The sequence below is a fragment of the Aquarana catesbeiana genome, linkage group LG10 (genome assembly GCF_042186555.1).
Source record: "Aquarana catesbeiana isolate 2022-GZ linkage group LG10, ASM4218655v1, whole genome shotgun sequence".
NCBI lineage: Eukaryota > Metazoa > Chordata > Amphibia > Anura > Ranidae > Aquarana > Aquarana catesbeiana.
This window is the reverse complement of record NC_133333.1, coordinates 55,070,859-55,097,117: the sequence shown is the minus strand read 5'-3', so window position 1 is coordinate 55,097,117 and position 26,259 is coordinate 55,070,859. Positions and strand designations below refer to the sequence as shown.

Sequence of the window (26,259 nt, the reverse complement as noted above, 5' to 3'; positions counted from 1 at the left end):
CATAGCAGTACCCAAAGATGGGACAACATGTTCATACGTATTGTCTATTGTTTCAATGTTTATATGTGAAAAAAGCAAAAATGCTAAACAAGCCGTTCATATGTTCATGTTTTGTGTTATGTCCTTCGACCTTTGTGTATTTTTTTTTTTTTTGCTCTTTTTGTTTTTCAGCTCATGTGACAGATCATAATGGCCCGATATCTGACTGAGGTTTTACTGCTGTATATTTTATTATTGTCATTATATGCATTCCCAATAGATTTTGCTACTTGTATCAAAATCTTTCTATATGCACTACAGCTACGTGAGGCAGCATACTCATATTTTTGTCATGCTGTAACCAGCATGGTAGGTTGAGCTTTTATGCAAGAGACCAGTATGGACATGACTGTATGCCCAGGTGGGATATGTGTGTTAGAGTGAGCGTGTAAGTGTGTGTGTGTGTGTGTGTTTGCATCTACTCATCACACAGCATATTTTCCAGTAAGCCTTTACCATGGCCAAGCCATGAGCCATACCCATTAAGCCTCTCCTGATAAAAAAGAAATGACTCTACCTGCCAAAAGAAGCTCAAATTGGGAGTTGCATTATTGGCTTCATTTTAAGCAAAGGGTTCAGAGCAGTAATGTGCAGTAGCCAAAAGCAACCAATCACAAGTTAGCTTTCCTTAGACCAGTTTTTCTCAACTCCAGTCCTCAAGGCGCCCCAACAGGTCATGTTTTCAGGCTTTTCATTATTTTACACAGGTGATTTGATCAAGGGAAGGGAAATCCTGAAAACATGACCTGTTGGGGCGCCTTGAGGACTGGAGTTGAGAAACACTGCTTTAGACTAACCAACATTGCTAAAATGTGATTTGCTTTTGTGGTTTACTGTATATAATTTCTAATTGTGCTATATTACTAAATTAGCCAAACTGAGTGTGTACAGTAGATGTACAGCGACATGTAACACTACAGGAAGAATTCTCAACAATTTTGGTAGTCACAGACATTGTTTTATTAATGTCCAATCCCACAAGTTATCTCTTTAAAATAAAATGAAAGACATCAACCACTACTGAACCCATAGCTTCCCCAAAGAAGGAGATATGGAAAGTGAAGGGGTTCATAGTCACTTACATACCCTCTTGTGGAAGCAGGTAAGTTGCCATCCCTCCCCCACCGAACTGGTAAGTCCCCATACCACAGTGCTAACAGATGTGAGCAAAACCAAAACACACAGGTTTTAAAATTACATAATTCAACATTATATTGGATTTGGATTTCTTCACACAATGGATTAACCAAATCTGCTAGTATTTAGTACCACCTTTTATATCTCCTCACTGCTTAAGGTAAAGCTGGAAAAAGTTTTCACTTACTGCCTTCCACTGAGAGTGGTCACATATCTCTCCAGCAACAGTTGTATTTTTATACAAACACCCCAGCTACAGGCAAAACAGGCTGGTGTTGTATGGGAAGGGAAGGGGGAGGGGGGATAATTTATTTACCAAAAAAAAAAAAAAATACAAATTCTATCAGCCAGCCAAGTATTTTGCTTATTTCATCCCAAATTTCAGATAAATACATTTGTCCCAATGTGTGAACCATTATGTATTTAAGCTCTGCTTGTTTGTGTGCTTGAAAATTTTTCTTTACACCTGTACATGGTGCATGTTTTTTATATGTAGCTGTATGTAAATGGGAAGTATGTTTGTTTACTTGACATGATGGTGCTCTACAGAAGCCAGTTTTCTCCAGATTTCCCAGTTTAATGTGCAAATCCCAAAGACCAAGAGATGACTCTTTCTGCTGTTATAAGCTGTGTAGCAATGTCCAAAGTATGATCACCCACAGAAACTAATCAGAAGGTATCTTTCAAGGTTCTCAAAACTTTTGAGGAAACCTAGCCTCCTTAAGGTTTTTGTATAAACAATCAGCTTACAGAACACTTGTAGTGAAATTAGTGAAATTAAACTGGCAAAATATAGCACAGCAAATTAGACACCTTGAACTGTCTGTGCCACCCTTGGACCCTTGGATATCTGCCGGTGTGTCCTAGTAGCTTTGAACCCCATGGGGCTCTGATCAGGAGATTTTGGCTTCAGTTTCTGAAGTAGACAATGCCCACCTTCCTCTTCACTCCCTCATTGCTTTAATGGAACAACTCACTGACCAATTCTGAGACTTGGGATTCAGCAGTAAAACAGACTTACATAGTAGTGCCTAACAGTTTTAATTTATATATATATATATATATATATATATATATATATATATATATATATATATATATATATATATATATATATATATATATATATATATATATATATATTATTACAGTTGCTTACTAAAGAGAGGAACTTAATTCCTCTATCGTCTTTATTATGTTGTCTCAGTTCATGGACAGAGATTTGTCAACAGGATTAATATAGTTTATGTGAAAAAAAAATTACCATCAGTCAAATTTCACAATAATAACTTAAAAACAGATACTGTAGCTGTTAAGAATGCATGACAGTTTCCCTGATAAAAGATTAAATCTGATTGGTTGCTATTAGTGACAGCACTCTGTGCATCATCATTGCTCACTGCTCTGCCTTATTTAGTAAGGTCAGGTGAGCCAGGCCAATTGGGCAGTTGAATGGATGGGACTCTTGCTTAGTCTGATACTGGAAGGCTTTTAGTGTAGGCTCAGTTGAGCCAGGCCAACTGGGCAGTTATATGGATGGGACTCCTACTTAATCTGATAATGAAAGGTTTTTAGTGTAAGATCAGTTGAACCAGGCCAACTGGGCAGTTATATGGATGGGACTTTTACTTATTTTGATGCTGAAAGGTTTTTAGTGTACACTTGTTCCTCAGTAGAAATGTTCCATGACCAATTGGAGATTTACTTACCATAAATGCTATTTCTTTCACTGCATGTTCTCTAACTAAAAATTCTTATCAGACCCTCACTAGTCTGAATTACCATTTATTACCATATACAAATTAAGTTTTATGATGCCTTAACATTCACTCAAAACTGGTATTTCATTTATAGGTGGAGTGTAATGGACTAATTTATCTTCTGACTTCTTACCTCTCTTAGTTTCTGCAGTGTCTCCATATTTCTTGGCTCTGCTCCCACATAACAGGAGTTTTGGGTGTTTCTGTCCAGTCTTAGGTGTTTTACTGTCAAATTCTCTGTAATATAAATGTCCAATAAAAAGATACACACACATTGTGGCCATGGAAGAACTGGGAAACCAAGCACAAAAATTTCACCATCAAAGTCTTGGAGAGTTGTAATAAATCATTAGAGGTTTAATGTCCACCATCAACCCAACATGGAAATATCAGTTTTGTGTGAAATACTCAGTGTCTGTACCATTTTATCCTGTAACATACTTCTTAAGGAGTAAGGTTGCTGAAGTCCTTTTTAGCCAATGAAAAACTGAATTTGAACCCTGATGTTTTAGCTTTAAAGAAATGCCATTATATTAAAACCCCTTAGCAGCTTTTAATATATCTTGGGGACTTTGGCTTCAAGATCTCTTTACCTAGTCTACCTATCCTCTGCTATGCTTATAGTGATTTTCGGTTTTCTTGTTGGCTTTCACATTTCTTGGGCAGTATGGAAAATGTGGCAGTAAGACCCCTAGGTTCCATGCCGTTAGAGGCAGGAGATCTTACAAGTGTAGATAAATTTATCACGATCCACCAATGTCCTGATCCTAACCACCAAATAGGGATGCTGAGTGTGCAAACTACGTACTCTCACTGTCACAAGAAATAGCTGACACGGCAGATCAGGTATATAACTTATTGAATAAAATAATGTTTATAATAATATTATCTCAAACATATAAAACCAAAACCACTAATGTGTTTCAACCTTGTTCCTGGTCCTATGATTACAACTTGTTAGCAGTTGTGGTTTTATCTGCTTGTGGTTCACAATAAACATTTTATTCAGGAAAAGGAACACCTGCTACAACAATCATGACATTTGTTACATGTAAAACCTAATTCCTAAAACTTGAGACCCAAGAGATACAAGAACTAGTGGTTGATTTAGTCTCCAAGTATAAATTAAATATCAGTTTTGGGAGAATAGATGGTTTAATTCCAAGATATAGTTAATTCCTACTCTGGAGGGTTTTCCTAACTTGCAGCTTCACAAAAAATGTCAGGGCTTCCTTGATATATCAGGATTTCACGTGCACTTACCCACAGCTGAGTCCCCTCTACCTTGGCTTCATGCCAGCTGTTTGTGCCACCCTCTACCTACTGGACTCTGCATATAAATATATGTGTAAAAGCACTAACAGGGTAAGACTATTGCTCAACAAATAACTGACCTAGAGGTGACTTGGGGAAATCCTCTCTGCAAAAAAACTGAAATGGAAAGGTAATTTTAAATAAAATTACAATAAATGACACAATAGCTTTGTAGTAGTTGTGTAAGTTATTTAATTTGTAATGGAGGTGTATTTTTTCCTTCATATCTAATTTTATTAAAAGGATGTGATCCTGTGTATCCTATAGGATTTTTTTAACAGATGGAATGTAGCAGTCTTACAGAGGCTGACACACATGATGGGAGGAGGGGGACATGGCATCTTTTATGAAGTCATCTACATTAAAGCATTTCTTTTTTTTTTTTTTTTGTTTGTTTATGTTCATTCTCATCCATGTTTCATTGTCATTGCCTGCGCCCTTCGCTCTTCAGCTGTCAACGCCTGCACTCCATCACCTCAGCACGACGACTGGTACAAACAAGACGTTGACCTCCTGCATGACCTCAATGCCAATGCAGCCACATGGATCAAGCAGTAGGATGCATGATGCCTTAGGGGTGAGTAGCATGAAGGGGAATGCCCTTTTCTCACCCTCCTGAATGACAAACCTGGCTCACTTCTGTTTCTGCAATGCACCAAATAACCTTTCCCATACTGCCTAGATCCATATTGACAGTGATTATTTGGCTGGGGATACCTAAAAGGTCAGTGCATCTAAGGGCTAGGGTATGTTAGTTATGGGTGCCCTTGGAGTCACTAAATTAGCAACCTGCCTCTTATATCACATGAGTTTAAAGCAAAATCTTTGCCTCAGCACTTCAATCATCTTGCTTCAGAAGGAGTCTTACCCCCCAATGCATTCTGCACAAAATACAAAATAAACCAGGAAGACGCAAGACTCCCATGTAAAGGCCATGGCAAGTGGACAGAGCTGAAAACTTGAGTTTACAGATTTACCTCCATTGGAGACCCATTGGAGATATAGTGCTGGTGGGTTATTTAGCAGGCCAGCTTCTACCCAAAACTGAAATATCTGTTCTAGATGTACTGACCCTTAAAGGTGCTCTCAAAGACAAAGTTTCTTTTTTTCACAGAGAGGCTGTTCAGTGTTTTACAACCATCAACCTATTAACTTTTACAGGATATATAAGAGCTGTGGGAATTCAAAACCCTTATGTGAAATCAGCCATGAGGAGGACTGGCTGTTATGTAAAGTACAGCTGTAGGTAGCCATAATAGAGGTAGAAAGAAAGAAATAGACACGAATAATAGTACCTCCCTAAATCAGTATTAGCGTGGCTTTTTTTCAAATAAGGCATGGGGATCTGAACAGTCCCGAGCTGAGGGCTTTACATTGCTGAACAAGGCCTCTCTCTGTGAAAGAGTGTAATTTGTTGGAGAGCCTCTTTAAACATGCATACATACCGTTAAAACAGATTATTTGATTGAAAGTGTCTGAAATCATAGTTATCTGTTTTCCTGCAGCAACATATCAGGTTCTCCCTTTAATTTTATAACTTGCCCTGAGCATCTGAATTGGGGAAATCTGACATTGTTTGCTATGGGCAACACAGTTCCTCATTTAGACACTTAATTATGAAGCCCAGAGTGGCACCAGCTGAGTATGGATCCAAACTTCATTTCCCTCATACTTCATTTACTAAGTTCTGGTTATCCAATGATCTGATGCTCAAAGGCAACATGTTAATAGTGCATGCTGAGCTGCTTAGGAACTGTTGTATCTAGCAAGCCTTTGGATGCAATATAACTAGCTCAGATCATTCCTCAATAACCCTCAATGTTGGCAAGTTGTAGATGGAAACAGATGCAGTGCGGCACCATCTGTCTTCCTGATTCAAGTTACCATTGTACAATAGCCAAGGCACCATGTGATAATATCTAAACAACGCTCATTTGATATTATCGACTTGCTGTAATTGGCATATCTGGAGATCAACAATAAAATCCCAGGATTACCATGTATCAATTTTAACAATGGGTCATTACAAATCCATGTTGTTGTTAAGGTAAGAATAAAGAAATGTATGTTATACAAGGAAAGTGTAAGGATAGGTTGAGATAGAGCCATATATCAACTTACTATATGGAGAATCGACCAAGCTAAGTAGCTACAAATAATGCAACAGATTTGTGCACTGTATAGAACAGCCAGGCCTGTAGGAGTCAATAATGAGTCATTAAGAAGCACCTCTAAAGCCCTCGTTATTTTATGCAAAGGTTCTCTGTAACCAATTTCTGCATAGAAAGGCATTTTCCACTGTACATGTTTTACTTTCATTTGTTGACTTTGTGAAGAGTTAAAGTAAAACTATAGGTAAAATTTTTTTTTCATTTTGGATAGAGAAAGGGAGGGTTATAACCTCTGTCAGATTTTTTTTTCCACTTGTGTCCCACTGCGGAGATTTCACTTCACTTCCTGTCCCATAGCCAATCAAAAAGTATGAAGAAATCCCTGCAAATTAAAGGAATTCCTTGGTCACCCCCAGGCGCCCTTAACTAGTGTCCCCTTTGGAAGATTTCCCCTCTATTACTTTTCTGGGGGCAACCCAAAATTTGGGATTTTCTTTTACTTTCACTTTTAATGCTAATGGTAAACAGAACAAACAGAGAGGGTGAAACTGCTCAATAGGGGCACAGACAACAATAAAAACTGACAAGGATTGCATAGTTAAATACAGGCATACCCCACTTTTAAATACACAATGGGGTTTATTTACTAAAGCTGGAAAGTGCTAAATCAGACTCACTTCTGCATAGAAACCAATGAGCTTCTAACCCCAGCTTGTTCAATTAAGCTTTGGTAATAAAACCTGGAAGCTCATTGCTTTCTATGCAGAAATTAGCCTGATTTTGCACTTTCCAGCTTTAGTAAATAAACCCCATTGTGTACTTAAAAGTGGGGTATGCCTGTAGTAGGTGAGGTTTAAATTCTAATCCCTCTCCACTCTATCCAAAACTAAAAAAAAGTTTTGCCTTTAGTTATACATTAAATCTGGCACCAGTTGCAAAGGTAGACAGATTCCTCATCATCTATCTTTCTTGGTAAAGAACCACTCCCTCTATAACTATGCTAAATTTTTACAGTTTGTTTGTTATGAATAAGAGGTCAGTTGACCCAAAACTGTATTTCTAGTAGATTTTGAATCAAATGCAGGCTTCTTTGTCTCAGGGTCTTTAGTGGAGAAAACTTTTCATTTAAGATCTGAGGTCCACCAACCTGATACAGTAATTATGAAGCATTTTTACTTTTGCTAATTGATTTTCGTTCATACTACGTTACAAAAACACTATTTAAGTACTGAGAGTCTTGCAACCTTTGAAGCCAGAGGATTAAATCACAACTCCAGCCAAAACTTGCAGTTTCTTTTGGATAGATCAAGAAAGGGTTGAACTGCTGTCAGCCTGTGCTCATTTGGGAACGTTCTCAACACTTTCTGTTTATTTGACAGGTGTCAAGCACAACAGGAAGTTAGGGATATTCCTTCAGTAAGGACTCAGGCAGCAATGAACACATTGTCTATTAGAACAAAGAAGGCTTCGGACCTTTCATAGAATTATATTGTAGCCTTTGTCCCCTCGATTGAAATGTAACCTTACTTCCTGTTTTAATGACCTGTGTCAAACTGTACAGGAAAAGAAAAATTTCCTCTATGGAAAAAACATAATGAGATTTTAACGTGAGCCTGTGCTTTGCCCATGCAAGGCAACAGGTTCACCCAAAAAACCTGCTTTAGAAAAATGTATTTATTTGCTTCATGCTTGTTCCAGGTCTTTGTGTCCGAAGTATTGTGCCAGGCAACTAGCTTTTTAGGAAGGAGGCCATAAGCGGCAGCCATCTCACATCTCTTATGAAAGATGTACTTTAGCTGCCACCCTTCTACCTACACATATTCCTTGCTGTCATCTACCATTCCAATGAGCCATCAAGAGTAAAGTGAGAAAGAGCTTTGTAAGCGCCAAGCTAAAGGCTCTTTGTCTGCTGTCATGTGACAATCTCTGGGTGCCTCAGTTGACAATCGGCAAGCTTATACAAGGAAGGAGAGAACGTAACATGCTTCTTATACATGGATATATCACGTATAGGTCCCCCTGCTTCCATGCCAAACATAATGACAGAAGTGTGAAGGGTAGGGGAGTAGGTACAGCTGGAGAGGCTGGAGAGGCTGCAAAGCACAACTTCACTTTATGTGTTGGCAAAAGACAAAGCCGAAAACTCTGTCAAAGATGTTTTGCCATCCTCACAGCAGAATAAAACCTAAAACTTCCACAATTTATAAACAACTTGAGAGAAATTATAAAGTGTAGCGGGAGATATTTAAATGAGCATAAGCTAACTTGTCTGTCCTAACAGTAAAACCCTGCTGCTTATCTGGTCATATGACCTAATGCTGCAAAAGTAATGCACTGGGGCTCTTAAGTCAATTTGAATAAAGACTCTGCTGACCTCTTTACCTACAGTGCAGAACTGGTGCAAGCCACGTGATCTAAAACCAGGTTTAGGTCATGTATAGAGGAAATGGAAAGCTGCAGGATTTCCTTATCGTAGCGGACAGGTAATATTATTCTTTTTTTAAAACATCTATCAATCCTCCCTTATGCCTTTCTAATGATTTAAAGTGGACCTAAACCTACAGTTGATAAGAATCCATAGGCTAGCCATTCCCAACCAGGGTTCCATGGAACCCTGGGGTACCTCAAGAAATTGTTAGGGGTTCCTTGTATTGTGGTTGATTGGCCTCACTTTTGCTGGGGTCTGCATAGTTGCAGGGCATTATGACACTAGTGACCTATTTAGCTGTCTGTAAGGGTGTAACTCTAACCATCAAAGTAAGGGGGCATTCTTCCCATTGACCTCCAATGTAAAAGTAACTCCAAGGCGTTCCCTGAGACCTAAAAATTATTTTAGGGCTTCCTTTAGGGTAAAAAGGTTGAGAAAGGCTGTCTATAGCTGAAATGTCAGTTGTGGATAGACTAATCACTTAAAGCATAAGAACCCATGGGGTAAATATGTGGTACTAATATGTTACATTTTGCAGTAGGTTAGAGAGAAGTGTACTCAGCTGTACTCATGAACATTTAGAAAGAATCACATAACATGACTTATAAATAGTTGGTGCAGAAAGTTGGTTATTTCAAGTACTACACAGATGGCGTTATTATGTCTTGTTTACCAGTTTGAAGAGTGAGATGACTGTGTGATGCGCAAATGTTTCTGCACAGAGAAATCAGCTTTCAGACACCTTGAAATAGCATAGAACTCTTTTATCAATTTATGAAACTAATCAATTGGCACACACTCCTTTTTTTTTCTGGGCATAACAAAAAAGTGATGTTGCCCATAGCAACTAATTAATTGTTTGCAGCTCAAAATAAAAAAAATAAAAAAGAGAAAGTACAATTTTTGGTAGATGGTGTTATGTAAAATTACGTACTTTTTTCTTTACTATTTTGAGGTCCTCAGTGGTGAAACCTCTACCCTTGAATTCCTGGTTCTGCACACTTTACTCACGTTTGCTGAATAGAAAAACAAAAATAGAAACTAAAATAGAAAACAAACACAAAATTGTAGTCATTGCCTTTAGTAATCAATCTGGATTTCCCTTTAAATTCATGAAAAATTTAACAAAAATGCTGCAACACGAGGCTGCATTAACGTAGAAAGAAATTTAATTAAAGTGCATGTAAAACCATTTTTTTATTGTTTTTATTTCTCATAAAAGTGTTAAAATTAAAGAGTTCTGTTTTTTTTTAACAGGTAAAATCCTGGCTATATATGTTGTCGCTTTGAAACCTTTTCCTGGCTGCTCTTAGGGGCTGTTTCCATGCCCTTAAAGAAATATAATTGCAAATATAAAGATAAAAGCACCAGATACTGTAGTTTTAGCCAATATCATTTTTTATTTGCATCATGTTTAATAAAAACAACAACAGGGGTTTCAATACACCCCCTTCAGCAGGGCTAAAAAAAAGACAGAAAAGTATTGTTAAATAAGGAGCCATAAACTGGTAATATCAATTATAAAAAGATTTAAAAATATGCAATATAATCTGTATACGGTAAACATATCATAATATCAGCAAATAGGTTTAAAAATAATATAACATCTATGCATAAGAGGTCCCATGTTGTAATTCAGAATATACAGTAATCCAAACTCATTTTTAGTATTGCATTTTATTATGAATTTTATTATGAAATAAATGAAATTATCATATTTTTTTATCTATATAGATTATGCTGTATGGATTATATTGCATATTTATCACTTTGGAGTGATTTCCTGTGTGTACAGGACAGGAAATCTCCTTAGTAGTGCACATGGATTTCTAAACCCCTACCAGTCTAACCAAAAGTAAAAAGAAAACTTTAACTTTACATGTGTATGGAGGTAGATGCTCTTAGAATGCATTGCTCCTCACTTTTCAAAGCATTTATAGTACATTTCAACTGACAGCAATGCAAGTAAAACAAGCAGATGGAACACCACTTAAAGCATATGTAAACCCTCACCTTGTGAAAACAACCCATTTCAAATGGAAATGAAAGGCAAAACATTTGTGTATAGATACAAAAAAAACATTATAAACACATAAAGGGATCACATTCCCTCTGTTCTCAGCTGCATAAGAGCTGGGGGAGGAGAAGCAGCAGCACACAGGTTGCGGGGGGATGTTGCATGTCAGGACAATTTAGAAGAAAGAAAGGAGCCTCTAAGTACAGTATTAACAGATTTAATATAGCACACAAGGGGTTAAAAACACTTACAGGAGTGTAGAAACAATCAGGCATGTAATGTAGAGTCCTAATGTATCCTAATGTAGCAACTCTGGAAGATTAGGAAGCAAAAAACAAGCACCTCTAAGTGCAGTATTAACAGATCAGTGTGGCGCACAAGGGGTTAAAAACACAGGATTGTAGGTGCAATCAGGCATGTAGTGTCGAGTCCTAATATAAGTTCCTCGTCCTTCCTCTGTCTGCAAGTGGAGAGTAGGGAGAGATGTCCAGCAGCTGCCAGATTTTCTCCAATGGCGTGCAAGAGCGAGGAGACAGTGAGGCGGCCCGTGTTCTGGATTCACGCTGGAACGCACGAGGCCGTTAGCATCAGTGGAGGGCGGTAACGCGTTTCAGAGCATTCAGACCTACACCCATGATAGCTGAGTGCACTTATGCGAGGCGAGGGGGAGGAGTAAGGGGAGGAGTGTGGACTGGATGATTGATGGCAGTCGGAGTTGTGTGACTGGAGATACGCTGCGGGTGAAGCTTAAATGGCGATATATGCACCGATCAAGTCATGCTCGATACTGTTGTAATCATATGGTGGTAGTCAGGGTTAGAATATGAGAGCATACATGGTATAATGTGGAATGGGGGAGTTGTCTATTGGGGAATGGATTTCTTAAAGGGCTGGTGCACAGCAGTGGGTAAATGGATGATAGATGGCAGTTGGAGTTATGTTGCTGGAGACATGCGGGTGCAGCCTACATGGCGATACATGCACAGATCATGTCGTGCTTAATACTGATGTGAAATTAAGAAGATGGTGAGAAAAGAGCAATGATATTAAAGAATGGTACTCCTGGTTGGGGTATGAGAGCAATGATAGCAATGATAATAAAGGATGGTACTCAGGGTTAGGGAATGGGAGCATACATGGTACATACATGGGACGGATTCCATAAAGAGCTAGGTGCAGGGTGCAGGGTGGTGGGAAAGAGACCAAAATAACAGATGATGGTATACACTAGGTTATGGGGGTACGTTGGGATGGTGTGTTTATATCAAGTTCTTTGTGGATACCTCCTGGTGAGAGTACGTCCAGGGCATATATCCAGTATGTTTCCCTTTGGCAAAGACACTGGAATCTCTCTGCCTCAGGGAAACTCATAGGGATGGATTCAATGTAACAATGTAAGGATTTTAACCCCTTGTGTGCTATATTAAATCTGTTAATACTGCACTTAGAGGCACCTTTCTTTCTTCTAAATCTTCCAGAGTTGCTTCTCCTCTACAAAAGTACTGCCTGAAGTGCCATCTCCACACCACCACCCAGGACCAGCCATCCACTTCCACCAGAGAACCCTTATCTCTCTCTCTTTCTGAATGTCAGGACAAGCCTGATCATTGGAGGGGAGTAGGCTGTGCTCCCAGCACAGCTAGAGAACTGACAGCATGAGGAGAGGTGAAGAGAGCTGGTAACCAGCTTGTGTAAAAGGAACATGAACACTGATAATCAGGGCACTGATTATTAGTGTCTTGATTATCAGTGCAGTTCCAACAGTGCCAACCAGTGCTGCCAACCAGTGCCCACCAGTGCTGCCAATCAGTGCCCATCAGTACCTCCTCATCAGTGTCACCTATCAGTGCTGCTTATCAGTGCCCATCAGTGTCGCCTATCAGTGCCCATCAGTACCGCCTATTAGTACAGCTTCACCAGTGCCTCCTCAACAGTGCCCACCAGTGCAGCCTATCAGTGCCCATTAAAGCCCATCAGTGCACATCAGTGAAGGAGAAAAATTACCTGTTTGCAAAATTTTATAACAAACTTTGAAAAAGTTTGTTTTTTCAAAATTTTCCTAATCAGTTTGTTTATTTAGCAAAAAATAAAAAACCCAGTGGTAATTAAATACCACCAAAAGAAAGCTCTATTTGTGTGAAAAAAAAATTATACCCAAAAAAATACCCCCAAAAAATTATACAAATTTTGTTTGGGTACAGCGTTGCATGACCGCACAATTGTCAATCAAAGTGTCACAGCACTGGAAGCGGAAAATTGGCCTGGGCAGGAAGGGGGTGCCCATAGGCAAGTGGTTAATTATTTTTCTCTGTAAAGGTGAACTTAGCCTTTGTTTTAAGACTTAAAGTGGACCTTGCAGTAAAATGCAAGGTCCACTAAACTTTCTTGGACCTAATCAACCTATTAATAGTAGGTCATTTGTAAAGGGGGAAATCAAAGACAGTTTTTTTTACTGCCCAAACATTTTACTGCAAGGTCCGCTTTAAGTGGGCCAAGAACATACGTTTAATTTATAGATCCCTACTAAGTGTTTTCATGAAAGGGAAAAAAATATTTTGATATAGAACTTTACAATAGGCTTTAGAACTCTAATAATTTAGTCAAATATTATACTGTACATATCTTTATGTTGTTATATTTTTTATTATGCTGGTCATCAAGTAGTTCAGAATTCAGTAGAAATTGAACAAAATCCGAGCCATGCATGGCAAGCTAAAGATAACAATACATTTTTAGTGGAAATCCAAACAAAAGTTTTTTTTTTTCTACTTTTGGAAAGTATAGGGAAGGGTTAGCAGCTGTGTCTATTTTTTTACTGTAGTATTTCTGTTAAATAGATTTTCCCTCCCTTCTTGTCCCAGAAACAGAAAAGGAAGTAAAATCTCCCCAAAGTGAGGGGAAACTCATTCTCTGAAAGTTGGCGCTAGAATTGGTGTCCTCATAGGTAGGTTTCCCCTCTACTTCTGTATTGGTGACAACTGCATAATTTTAAATTTTCCCTCACTTTCTGTTATGATGACAGTGGTCATCAGGCCACAAAATAAGAGTAAATCTCCTCCAACTGGGTCAATACAACCCCAAAAGATATTGTATCCCATTACCTCTGTACGCAAAACAAAAAAAAAATTTGTTTTGGCTTGAGTTGAACTTTATACCTTTACTTTGGAGGTTGCTTTGCTATGACACAATAGTGAAAAAGTAGACTAACTACCTCAAAGAAAACTGTGACTTTTTAAGCACTATTACTATACAAAAAACTATATAAAAAAGTAAAAAATATTTTATTTACCAAAGTCCTTAAAAAAAGTAAGTCTTTCTGGTCCTTTCATGGTCCCGGGAGAATGGAGCAATGTTGCTGAGTTTCGTATTTGAACTCACATCATCAGGGCCCACAGTTTTTTCAGCATTTTTGGAAAACACGATCTTGTTGTTTTTCACATCTTGTGGTTGTGTCATGTTTTTACGCCCCAAGTGATTCTCCAATACACTAAGGTCCTTGTGGGTCACACTGCTCCTCCTGTGGTGGGTTGTGGCTTTCCTGAGTCCCAAGATCAGGATTGCTTTTTTATGACTGATAGATTGTCTTGCATTCACATATTTGCAAGAATGTGCTCCTGCCCCTTAGGAAGAGTTTGAGATGCATCAGAAAAATTCCACATGTGTGACCACAATCATAGTGGATGTACTGATTTGATATTCAGTCATGTCCAGGATAATTGGAGTCAACAATTCTTGGTAATGTGATACTGTATGTCATAATGTCAGCCTTTTATTTTATTATGGTTTGAGGAATTTGTATGAATAAAATATTCTTGACTCTTTTCTATATTTTGTTGTATTGCAATAGTGCCTAAAAAGTCTAAATTTTCTTTGAGGTAGTCAATTTGTGTAGCATATATGGGGATTACGGCATTTATATTTAATATGTAAGTCACTTTATGGTGTCAGGTGGATGATGGTGAAAAGGTGTATACACAATGTAAGCGCAAAGCAAATGCCATTCTTGCCTTTTGATCGAGACAGTTCTCTCAATGGAATTCAAACTGGTCCTGGATAAGAGGCTTACTTGAATTTGTTGATATTTGGATCTTAGATTGTCTGCTGATCACATAAACATGTATAAATGTTTTGTTTATATGATCCTGCAGGCTTATGTGGATGGACATATTCAAAGTCTTTTACTGTCTGGCTATCATAAAAAAAATCTAGAGATTACTATATTGTGGCTGCTATGGGTTACTGTATTTCAGTTGTTTGCTGAGCTTTTATATAAGTAATGAACAAGCTGATTCAGTAAATTAGTGAAAGAGCAATGATAATGTACAGTAACCCATAACAACCAAGTGCATTTCAGGTTACCAAAGTCAGGTCAGTGAAAGGTGATTGGTTGCTATGGGTTGCTGCACTTTGCCCTTCGCCTTATTGAATAAGCTGCAAATGTGACCAATTACATAGTAAAATCAGTTGTTTGATATAACCATAACATTAAAAAAAAACTCAGTATTTGTTCTACCCTTTGAAATGTTGATCTTTAGTTCATTTTTCATTCTTTATTTGTGTGTTTTGTGTGTGTGTTGTTTATTTTGTTTCTTCTTAGCTCTGATAAATCCCTGAAGCTGACTTAGCAGTGCCAGCATTCGAGGCAAGTCAGGTCCACCTACTGTAGCTAACATCATATGCTTTAAGTAGTCTATATTGGATATAGTGTGGTGACCCCTGTAATTAATAAAGAACGATAGTGGATCAGGTTGGTGGATACGTCATTACTGTGAGAAGTATGCATTCTTTCTGTGCTGTATATTCTGGAGATCAGAGCCTGACCAAAGAACAGTAAACTAGGGCACAAAGGAAGCACTGTTTTAGCAGACATCTAGTGGGTTTAACTGTCCCGTAAAACAAAAAGCAAAGTCTTGTCACTGGTATCATTGGAATATGAAATGAAAGTACTGTACAAGCAGTCATTGCCATACTCAGATTTCATTTGGTTAGTTTAAAAGGTCAATCCACCCAAAGTTGATATTTCAGGGTTGCAACTGATGCATGCGGGCTGAATCACCTATCAGATAAATATACCTTTCAAACCTTCCCATTTGATCGGCCATCTTCACCTAACTGCCAAATTTCTTAGGAGAAGGTCTTGCGCTCCCTGATGGAGTTATTAATCATTATACATTATGGTGACCACAGTAATGGCAAAGCTACTCTTTCTCCAGTTACAGCAAAGGTACAGTTGGCAAATATGATGGGAAAATTTCACTGCTTGGATTCGCCAAGCAAATAAAGTGGTCCAGCCTGCCAGTGGCTTCCTGCACCTAAGATATCAGCCTTGGGTGGACAAGCTCAACAATAGATGTTACCATTGACCACCTGGTTCTTTAAAATCCACTTTATTGGAGGGTTCCAACAATCACATTTCTGTTAGTAAAATTTGCTGAATTGACCAACTAAAGATTTGTCTGTGTGGCCAACATTGGCAGGAGAAAGTTGCATGTGTCCACAGTAAAGAGATTTAAATCCTACAACCTTGATAATCCTCCTGCTACTGGGTCCATGTTTTGTTTGATTGTGTGCGTGTGCGCGTGTCCAGTACTTGTGCGTCTCTGCTACTCTGCTGCATGCCTGCTTCTTCTCCATGCTTATTGGCGAATGAGGTAGCTCTAAGCAAATATGGCACCGAGACACCAAGGACTTGGTTTTGGCCCGCAGAAACTCTAGGATGCATGTATTTTTTATGTGCTTTCTCTGCCCTTCTTAAGCCTAAAAAATGGGGCACCATGGTTTATTGTATTTTGGGAATTACCCTGTTAGGTTGTCCTCACTTTTGCAGGCTTGTGGGACAGTCTAAGAGAAGCAGGCACAATGTTGAATAAAAAAAAGTGACCCGAACTTTTACAAGTTTGTAAAGGTGCACGTTACACACAGATGAATCATCTGTATTGTGGGCTATGGTTACATTTCAAACTACTGCCAACAAGAGACTTTCAGAAGGTATGAGATGAATATTGCTAGTTACTTTGGAATCGAAAAACAGTACAGACATTGGCGATTCTTGACTGCATCCTAGTTTCTCAGTTCACCAGGAAAGAGGTAACCTCTTTACACTTACTCAGGGCTGTTTAGTGAGTTAAAGCCTTGGCTGTAAAAAACACATCTGGCATATTAAATCACCACTGCACAATGCCAAACTTGGTGAAACCATGATCAAACTTAAATAATTAAGAACAGGTATCATTAAATAAAATATAGTTAGTTGGTACTGATCGGCCAACAAGATATTACACTGGCAAGTGAATACTGTCAAGACACACCACCCATTTTTGTCAGATTGCTAGTTTATTTATGGCATTCAGATTACTATATCTCACCAGGGCTATTGGACGTTTAACTAAAAAGGCATCTATGGCAGCACCTACCCTGACAACCATTGGTTTATGTGTTATATCTCAGCTGATTTCAGAGAAGATTCAATCAGTTCTTGCTTCTCGCACAGTTAATGAGCTGAGGGAAGTAAGTCACTAAACAGCTGACCTGCAGGAGCAAATGCAGAGAGTTTAAATCTTTCTTGATAAACTTCTTAAACCTTCTTTGTGCCTCTTGTACAATACAAAGTGCATCTGCTCAGCACAACTAATTAGAATTTATATCTCATTGATCCTATTTCAGTGAACTTCAGACTGATCAGTTTATATGGGTTACTGCACTGCGTATTATCATTGCTCTTCAATCTACTTTTTTTTAAACGTGTCTCAGTTCTGTTGCATTTGGACAATACGAAGGCAGCCAAAGTCAATGTTTAACAAATGAAAACTTCTCTAAAACACAATAATCTGTTTCTAAAGCATTTTTATGAGAAAGATTCATAATTTGGTTTACATGATTGGCATGAGGATTTGTATAGGACAACTGGGGCAGGTCTGCTAAGAAAATTTTGATCTGTTTAGTCTGTAGGGGCAATATATATTTAAAGTAAGTGCATCCACAGGGTTCTAAACATAAAATATAAAAAGAGGTAGTCACTTAATAGGAAAATATAGTGTTTTTTTTTTTTTTTTTTAATACGTTACTAATTTATATTTATTTAGCAGGTTTTTTTTCTGTTTAATAATTTGTATAGTCTTCACAAGATAGCACATGGCAAGTCAATGCAAGATATATAAAACCTAAACAGGGTATGCAGACCAATGATACAATAGTAGTTTGACAGGTAAACAGTATAATGCAAGAAAGGATGACCAGTATATGAACTCAGGGCCTTTGCACAGTGTCAACTTGTGTGCAATTAACACAGTAAAACTTTTTACACTTTAAGTTGGGCAGGTAAAAATGAATTATTGCCCATCAATATTTTTTTTGTAGGCTGCTTTCACACTGAGGCACTTTATAGGCACTATAGCTCTAAAAATAGCACCTGCATAGTGCCTTTAAAGAGCCTCTCCTGTCTCTCCAGTGTGAAAGCCCGAGTACTTTCACACTGGAGCGGTGCGCTGGCAGGACGCCAAAAAAAGTCCTGCAAGCCGCATCTTTGAGGCGCTGTAGGAGCGGTGTATACACTGCTCCTACAGCACCCCTGCCCATTGAAATCAATGAGCAGCGCCGCTGAAGTGCCAGCAAAGTGCCGCTGAGGCAGCGCTTTATGGGCACATTTAACTCTTTTTCGGCCGTTAGCGGGGGTTAAAAGCGCCCCGCTAGTGGCCGAAAAGGGCCGCAAAAACGACGGTAAAGCGAAGCTTTACCACGGCGCTCCCAACGCCCCAGTGTAAAAGTAGCCATACTGTAGCTACGACATAGGTGAAAGGAAATCCTATCAGTGGGACATGGATACAAATAAAAAACCCTACTCTATCTAAAGAAAGGAAACATTGTACTGTATTTGATAAACTTAAAGCTTTTTAAAAAAGATATCCACACCCAGGTAAGGCAATCTGTACCATCTAGGGCAGTAATGGCGAGCCTTGGCACCCCAAATGTTTTGGAACTACATTTCCCATGATGCTCTTGCACTCTGAAGAGTTGTTGAGCATAATGGGAAATGTAGTTCCAAAACATCTGGGGTGCCAAGGTTTGCCATCACTGATCTAGGGTAAACAAATAAATGCATACATTAATTAAATAAAAGGTTACTCTAAATTCAGACCATAATTAAAAGCTACAGATGAATATTACCAAAAGCTACTGTGTATCTGAACCCCATACCAAAATCTGCAAAGGCCCACATGGTCCTCCAAATCACTTCAGTGCAGGGACCTGTGTCACTCTGATGCAATGCAAATTGCAAAAGAATGTGATCACTGATCAGCTTAAAGTGGTTTTAAACCCCTACATATATCCAGTGAAGGGACTATCCTCGGGTGATACACAGAGATGAAACAAATCCTCCTACATAAGTTGTACCTGTCTATCTGGAACGAAGCAGCAGACAGAAATGACACTTTGTGCTCTTGAGACAAGTACACACCATAGAGGGATATTCTTTGTTCATATTTCATGTCTGAGGTTTACAACCACTTTAATGTAAATCATTTTTTGTGTGTTATTTGCAAATGTATATAGTATGCACTGTATATGGCAGCAGCCATATTTGCTTAAACAGACTCTGCTTCCCGATTATTAGTCCTGCCCAGTGACTGCTTTACTGATTTTCTCTACCAGTGCAAATCTATAAATCAGGTCTGACCTTACCAAAAGCAGGTAAGACTTTCAAAAGTAACCGATCTTACAGAAATTTAGAAGTCACTACAATAACCTAAAGCAGGGGTCTCCAAACCTTTCAGTAGGAGAGCCACATTGTATATTTCACAAATATTTAAGGGCCGGAAAACAAAATTACCGTACTTTTATAAATGAATGAGAGCCCCCTTACTTTAGAGTCCCTCCTTACATTAGGATCCCCATCAGAGTTCCCACTTATATCAGGGTCTCCAATGGATTCCCCCTTAAATCATGATCCCCTTCAGAGTCACCCCCTATATCATTACCCCCATCAGAGTTCCCATCACATCAGAGTCCCCGTCAGAGTACCTCTTACATCAGGTCGAAGAAGAGACCATGGGCAGCCTCTGCTGATCTGAATACTCACTCTGTGCACAAGGATAGGACACTCGCCTTAGCTGTGGGCTGTATAAAATCTTGAAGTGGGCTGGATGTGGCCTGCAGGCCGTATTTTGGAGACCCTTGATGTAAAGTGCTTCTTCACTCCCACCCTCATTTTGTGGCCTAGCAGGTCAACAAATGAAATTCATAAAATAATTTGACTGATTGGTAGCTCTGTCTAAATGCAGATCCCACCCTGTGCCAGTAGGCATCCATATTTCATGTCACTATGGCTATGTTTACGTAGTGGTAGCTCAAGAGAAGCCAGATGATCTTTGCCTCATAAATTAGGTTATAAGATTGCAAGGTGGCATAGGTTAGGATTAAATTAGGTATTAAAGCAGTATTAAAATCAAACAAAACATTTATTCTATTGCAGTACACCAATTCTTAGATGTGATGGCTGAACTAGTTTTCTTTTTTAGGCTTTCTTTCTTCTATTTTCATCTGGTGATCCAGCCAGTAAGTCTGTTTTGTTTTCAAAAGCTCTCTTCCAGATGTATCAGTTTACAGGGATGAGACAATCCATTTAACACTGGCAGGGGAGTTTACAATGATCAGCTTTGATTTATTCATGTAAAACCTTTATCCTAAAAAGGAAAAAAAACTGTTTGCTGTAACTGCTTATAAAGTGTGAGCTGGAGTTTGGCTTCAATTTGTTAGTGTATCTAAATCTGCTAGTCCATCTAACACTCCCCTCCCCCCAGGTTAACAATGCTGCTGTCCAAAGGTGCCCCCTGTGCTCCTTCATCCAGAGTGGAGGCACTCTAATACAGAAGGTGTGTTACTGGACAGATCACCAGGTGAAAACAGAGGGAAAAAAGCCTAGAAAAAGAAAACTAATGCAGCCACCACATCTAATGATCGGTAAGCTGCAATATATTACATTTTTGGTTTTGGGTTTAACTCCACCTTAAAGCCCAGTTGAAGTCTAATGCCTTTTTCTTCTTGTTATAGTCCTGTATCACTGAATGTTATGATTTTTAACTTATATTTACTTGGAAATTCCTAAAAATACCCATTTCTTCCATATGAAATTCACTTCTTGCCATCCAACTCCAGTGCTTTATGTTGACACAGATAGGGGCCACAACCCTCAACACTAGTGTTCTCACCTAGACTTGTTTTGCAGAAGCGGAGGGGGGGAGGTGTTTGACCTGGTCCATTGAATTATCAAGTGTACTAGGTCAAACGATGGTAACTTTTTGGACTGTGTAGTCATATTTATCAGACTACACAACAGCTTTAACAGAGCAATGGAAGTAAGACTATGAAATCGAAGGCTATAAGAACAATCTCTATCTGACTGGATATCTATTTCTAGGACTTCAGTTGGGCTATAAGCAGGAATTTTAATAAAAAATCCCTGATAAACAGATGATTGATCCAAGGAACATTTGTAGTTTATAAAACCTAGCAATCAAAATATGAATCAACAAGCAAGTGAAGGTGTGAAAGTCAGGTCACCTCTGCCACCAGTTGTCCACACCCGTTCTTCTTTTCTGGAATTAAGAAGCAGTCAGTCTTAAACTCACATATAAAAATACTTCCACGTAACAGTAAGCCTTGTGGATATAACTATCCAAAAGGGAAAAGCTCATCACAATTTTGCAGTGCAAAAAATACATGTGATTCCAATGCCCCAATAACATAGAATAGATGGATGTTCCAATTGTACACCAAGGCATGAAAGTATGGCCAAAATTATCTTAGAATTCCCACCCCACCAAGTCCTCATGTCCAAACTACTATTGGAGTACAAAAAGGTTACATAAAACCACATGCAGTAGTTTAAAGCAAGCTGAAAAAGCAGAAGTGTTTGACAAGGCATTTTTTTATGTTAAAGCTGGGTGGGTGGGGGATTAGTGATTTAATCTACATGGCCAACCATCTGGTTATATTCTGACTTGCTTGTGTTGCTACCTTAAATGTTTTTTTGCATGGTGCTGTTTATGTATTTTGACAAAATAATCTACTCAGAAGCTTCAAAGTCAAATATATGTCCTTTCATTACCATTGTTTATAAATTGATTACTACAAAAATATCAGTTGCGTAAATTCGAATATGCTGTGTATTAAAATTATTATATTGCTAAAAATAAAATTGATAATAAAGATAGATAGATAGATAGATAGATAGATAGATAGATAGATAGATAGATAGATAGATAGATAGATAGTATTAATTTGTTATATTTGAGAAGTGCAGCAAAGACAATGAAGATGTGACCCATGATTTCCCAATGCAGGGCAAATTAACAGGTTTAGTTTATTGCCCCTTTCCCTTGCTGCTTATTCTATTAGTATATTAGGTACTAATATTAGCTAACAAATGTTATGGTTTTTACATACATTGTTATTTCTCATGTTTTCTGTTTCAAAAACAGGATTATTATTTTTCACTTAGCCCAAGGCTAACTTATGCAGTAGCAATAGTTAACTGCTTTCATTTTATTCTTTCCTTTGGTACATGTGTTACCTCCAGCTTTACTTTGCACTTGCAGTGGTTTATAACACTAAAGTGTTTTTGTTTTTTTACTTCTGAAAAGCATGTGGAAATGTTAAAATCTCTGGCAAGATTATTTTTTTTTTGCTGGAAATATATACTGCCATATTCTGAAATGTGATACAGATCTCCTAGATTCCAGAACAATCAATATCTGTGGAAATGGGTAGCTTCATATTGAGGCTATTCAAAGAAAAATGTACTTGTCCAATTACCACATACCAAATATTAAAATGTTCTTAAAATTCTAATTTTATTTATATCACAAAGCTAAAATATCATATACATTTATTTATATATAAACATATATTTTAAGTACTAAACACAGGCAATCCAATTTAGCCTAAATGAAAATCTATTCTGATTCAGAAAATATTAACGGATTGGTTTACTAAAGGCTGTTCACTTTGCAATGGAAGTTGCACTTTGTAAGAGAATTTCCCACAGAGCTTAGTGAATGAGGTGAAGCTCTGCTGACTTCCATCATTCAATCATGTGCAAGGAAAAAAAAATTGTTTTTTTTGTTTTCCTTGCATGTGATTGGGTATTGTTTGCAAAAGTGAAATTTTACCATAAGCTCTGGGGAGAATTCTATTGCAAAGTGAAACTTCCCTTGCAAAGTGAACAGCCGTTCTGCCTTTGGTAAATCAACTCCAATTTGGTGAGACATGCCAAAAATGATTCTATAATATTTAGAGTTAAAATTGCAATGAAAATTGCTCCCAGAGTTCTTAAATTTTGTCTTGTATTCCCTTAAATGTATATGTGGTTATGGCTCTGTATGATGCATGACACTGTGTGGGCACATTCAAAGTCTGTCTCTTGTTGCAAATGAATAGACATCAAACAGCAACCTCTGCATATGAAGGTACCTCAAGAGTATACAAAAAAGAAGTTCTTACACATATATATATATTACACATATTATACAGTATGGATGATGTACATAGTTGATTGATATAAATTGCACATAACAACTTTTATGAAATTACCCTTCACATTATGACTCCCCTTAACATCAGAATTCCCCCTACATGTCAGAATCACCCCATCACATCACTATCTTCCCTATAAATCAGTGGCAAGGTCAGAGTCCCCCATCACATCAAAGTACCCCCATAAAAAGACCCCTATCACATCAGAGTCCCTTATCACTGCAGAGTCCCTGACAAATTATAGAGCCCTCATCCATTTCTAATCCAGGGCAAACTCTCGTGCCCACCACACCCAAAACAAATGGCACCCCAGGGTGCCATAGCACCCTAGTTGAGAAACAATGATCCAGATATTTAAGATGTCTCAATTTGACCCTACACCCACATACTTACCTCTAGAGCATGGCCAAATCATCTGTTCAAAAGTTGCCAGTTTTAGTCGATCTCTATGGACATATGCCAAAGATTATATTGATGTGCCTCAGGATGCTAATCTCTATGTGGATTACAAATTAAAGATGGTTGTCTTACTCCCATGCACTTTCAGTCTAAAATTAATTATTCTACATAATGATTATTATATGGAGTCAGTTTGGTTAAGATTTTAATGTTAACTATCAACTTTTGCATGAAAGACAAAGTGGCTGAACTCCGGGAGCAGCTTCCATTGCAATTCTAGTTCTAAATATTATAGAATCCATTTGGCTATTCCTCAACTCATAATATCTTTGTGGAGATTTTTTTTTTTAGACTTGTGGTTGCTGTCTGACTGTCTGTAAATTCTCTTTTGTATTTACTCAATAAGAGTAGATTTTCATGTGGGAATAAATTGGATTGGACCTGTGAGCACGCTATACATTTTATATATGTGCATTTTTGATACTTTTGATATTTTAGCTTTAGACTACAAATAAAAATTAGCATTCAAATATCATTTTTGTATTTGGTTTGTGGCAACTGTACAATGCTTTTGCACAGTTTTGTTTGAGTTTTATTGCTGTCCATGCTTCTGCTGGGGAGTTTTACCCTCTCTGTTGGATCTAGTGACCATTTTTCCTGTTATAGAAAGTTACTGGAATTCCAAAATTTTAGAGTTGTCCCAGTATAAGGAATAGAACGGAGATCTTCCAGTAAGGACTCTGGTGACAGCTGTCTAGGAGGAATTTTCCTTTTGCTTTAGGGGGGATTTACACTTATTTCCTTTTGTGTCACAGGAAATAAAGGTAAATATGCATGACAGAGAGAGGCAGCAAAAAGAAAAAAAAACTAGCATGGGTCTTAAAGTTGAAGTTTACCCTGTTTATATTTTGCCTTCCCTGGTTTAGCCCCCCTCCTTAACATGCTAATGACATTTTTAAATACAACCTTTCTGCCTTCATTACATACCAGTGCTGTCATCACTGGGTCTCTGTGCTTTGTTATTATGTATTGCAAGCAGACCATGACTAGTGAAAAGGGTCACCAGGGTGCTATGAATAGTTCCCTGAACCCCTCTCCCCCCCCTCAGCCCTAATGCAAGCAGTGCGCTGCCTCCTGGAAGGATTTACACAAATATCAAAACATCTTCATGAAAAATCTAAGTGCCTTAAACACATAATAAAGATGGTACCTACATCCCAGCTTATTGACACTGGGTAACTGGGTACCATCATAAACTTCACAAACAACATATCCGTTAAAACCACAAAATAATATTTATTACAAGAACATATATTTATTACAAGAACATCATAAAAAATTATTTAATTAGCAATAAAGAAGACCATGCTGAAATTATAGCTCCCAACAGCCCTGCTGTTCCTGCGAAAAACAACAATGATCAATATTATATTGTTTAGTAGATGTTTAAGGCAATATTAAAGTGGTTGTAAAGGCAGAAGATTTTTTTTATCTTAATGCATTCTATGCATTAAGATAAGAAATCTTCTGTGTGCAACAGCCCCTCCCCCAGCCCCCCTAATACTTACCAGAGCCCAATCTCGATCTAGCGATGTCCACAAAGCCCCTGGTCATCCGTGACTCTCCCTTCTAATTGGCTGAGACACAGCAGCAGCACCATTGGCTCCCGCTGCTGTCAATCAAAGTTAGTTAGCCAGTGAGAGAGAGGGGGCAGGGCCGAACTCTAGAGAATGCCCACATATGATGCTGTGCCTTCCCATTTGAAAGAACTGAGGTCCAATGAATGAAAAATGTGGCCCAGGGAGAGTAAGGCTAGGAAGGTAATGGCTAGATGCAGCTGGATGTCCTCCAGACAGAAAATGAGGCAGGCTCTGACTTGCTGCAGCTTCTAATGTATACCATGAAAAGCTCACATACACAGTATTATAATTTTCAAGTAAAAAAGTCTGTTATTGTTACAATGGCAATAGAGGTAGAAATCGGCTTTAATGAGCAAAAAGTAGTTTATATAAGGCCCCTTCAAATGGAGTGGAGCCCGCTCTGATCAGCAGGGGATCTGTGAGCTGGATGGATGTCACATCTGTGCCTACTTATTTTCTGCAGAGAAGACATGGGTCAGGCCCTGCTGAGCTCTATGGGTGGCTGGGTTTAAATGGACCTCGCTGAGTCTGGCAGAGGTGTATGAATTTCAAATCTGGTTGTACAGCGCTACAAATAATTTGGCAGGTAAAACAGTGAACACGTGTATTTAACTATTTGCCAAGAATTCTGCTTTACAACTAGGAAAATTCTTAACTTGATTAGATGAGAACAAGAGTTTTTCTGCCCCGCTAAGAAAATAACTTACAAACCCATTATGAAATTGGTAAACAGACTGACACAAACCAATACATAAAGGAAGACCCAATACACGAGAGGCAAATTGAATTATGTTGTTTGTGGATACTGTTTTCCTGCCAAATAACAATCAATAACCACTTAATGAAATGCACGGTCATTTTCCAAAAATGGTGAAAAGCCATG

At 38.2% G+C, this 26,259-nt stretch overlaps 1 protein-coding gene across 6 annotated transcripts in view; it reads left to right on the top strand.

The window, feature by feature from the left end:
- Positions 1-26,259, top strand: part of LOC141110698 (voltage-gated potassium channel KCNC1-like) — a 210,423-nt gene that overhangs the window by 172,607 nt on the left and 11,557 nt on the right. Inside the window, exons 5-6 of one of the 6 annotated variants that reach the window (XM_073602207.1) lie at positions 4,702-4,827; positions 15,404-15,484. The exons of 3 other annotated variants lie outside the window; for them this stretch is intronic. In XM_073602207.1, the coding sequence (XP_073458308.1) occupies positions 4,702-4,808 (107 nt within the window). In that variant the 3' untranslated portion in view covers positions 4,809-4,827; positions 15,404-15,484. Of the gene's footprint in view, positions 1-171; positions 211-4,701; positions 4,828-15,403; positions 15,503-26,259 lie in introns of those variants that run through there. 2 more of the 6 variants (XM_073602209.1, XM_073602210.1) reach the window with 2 other exon arrangements.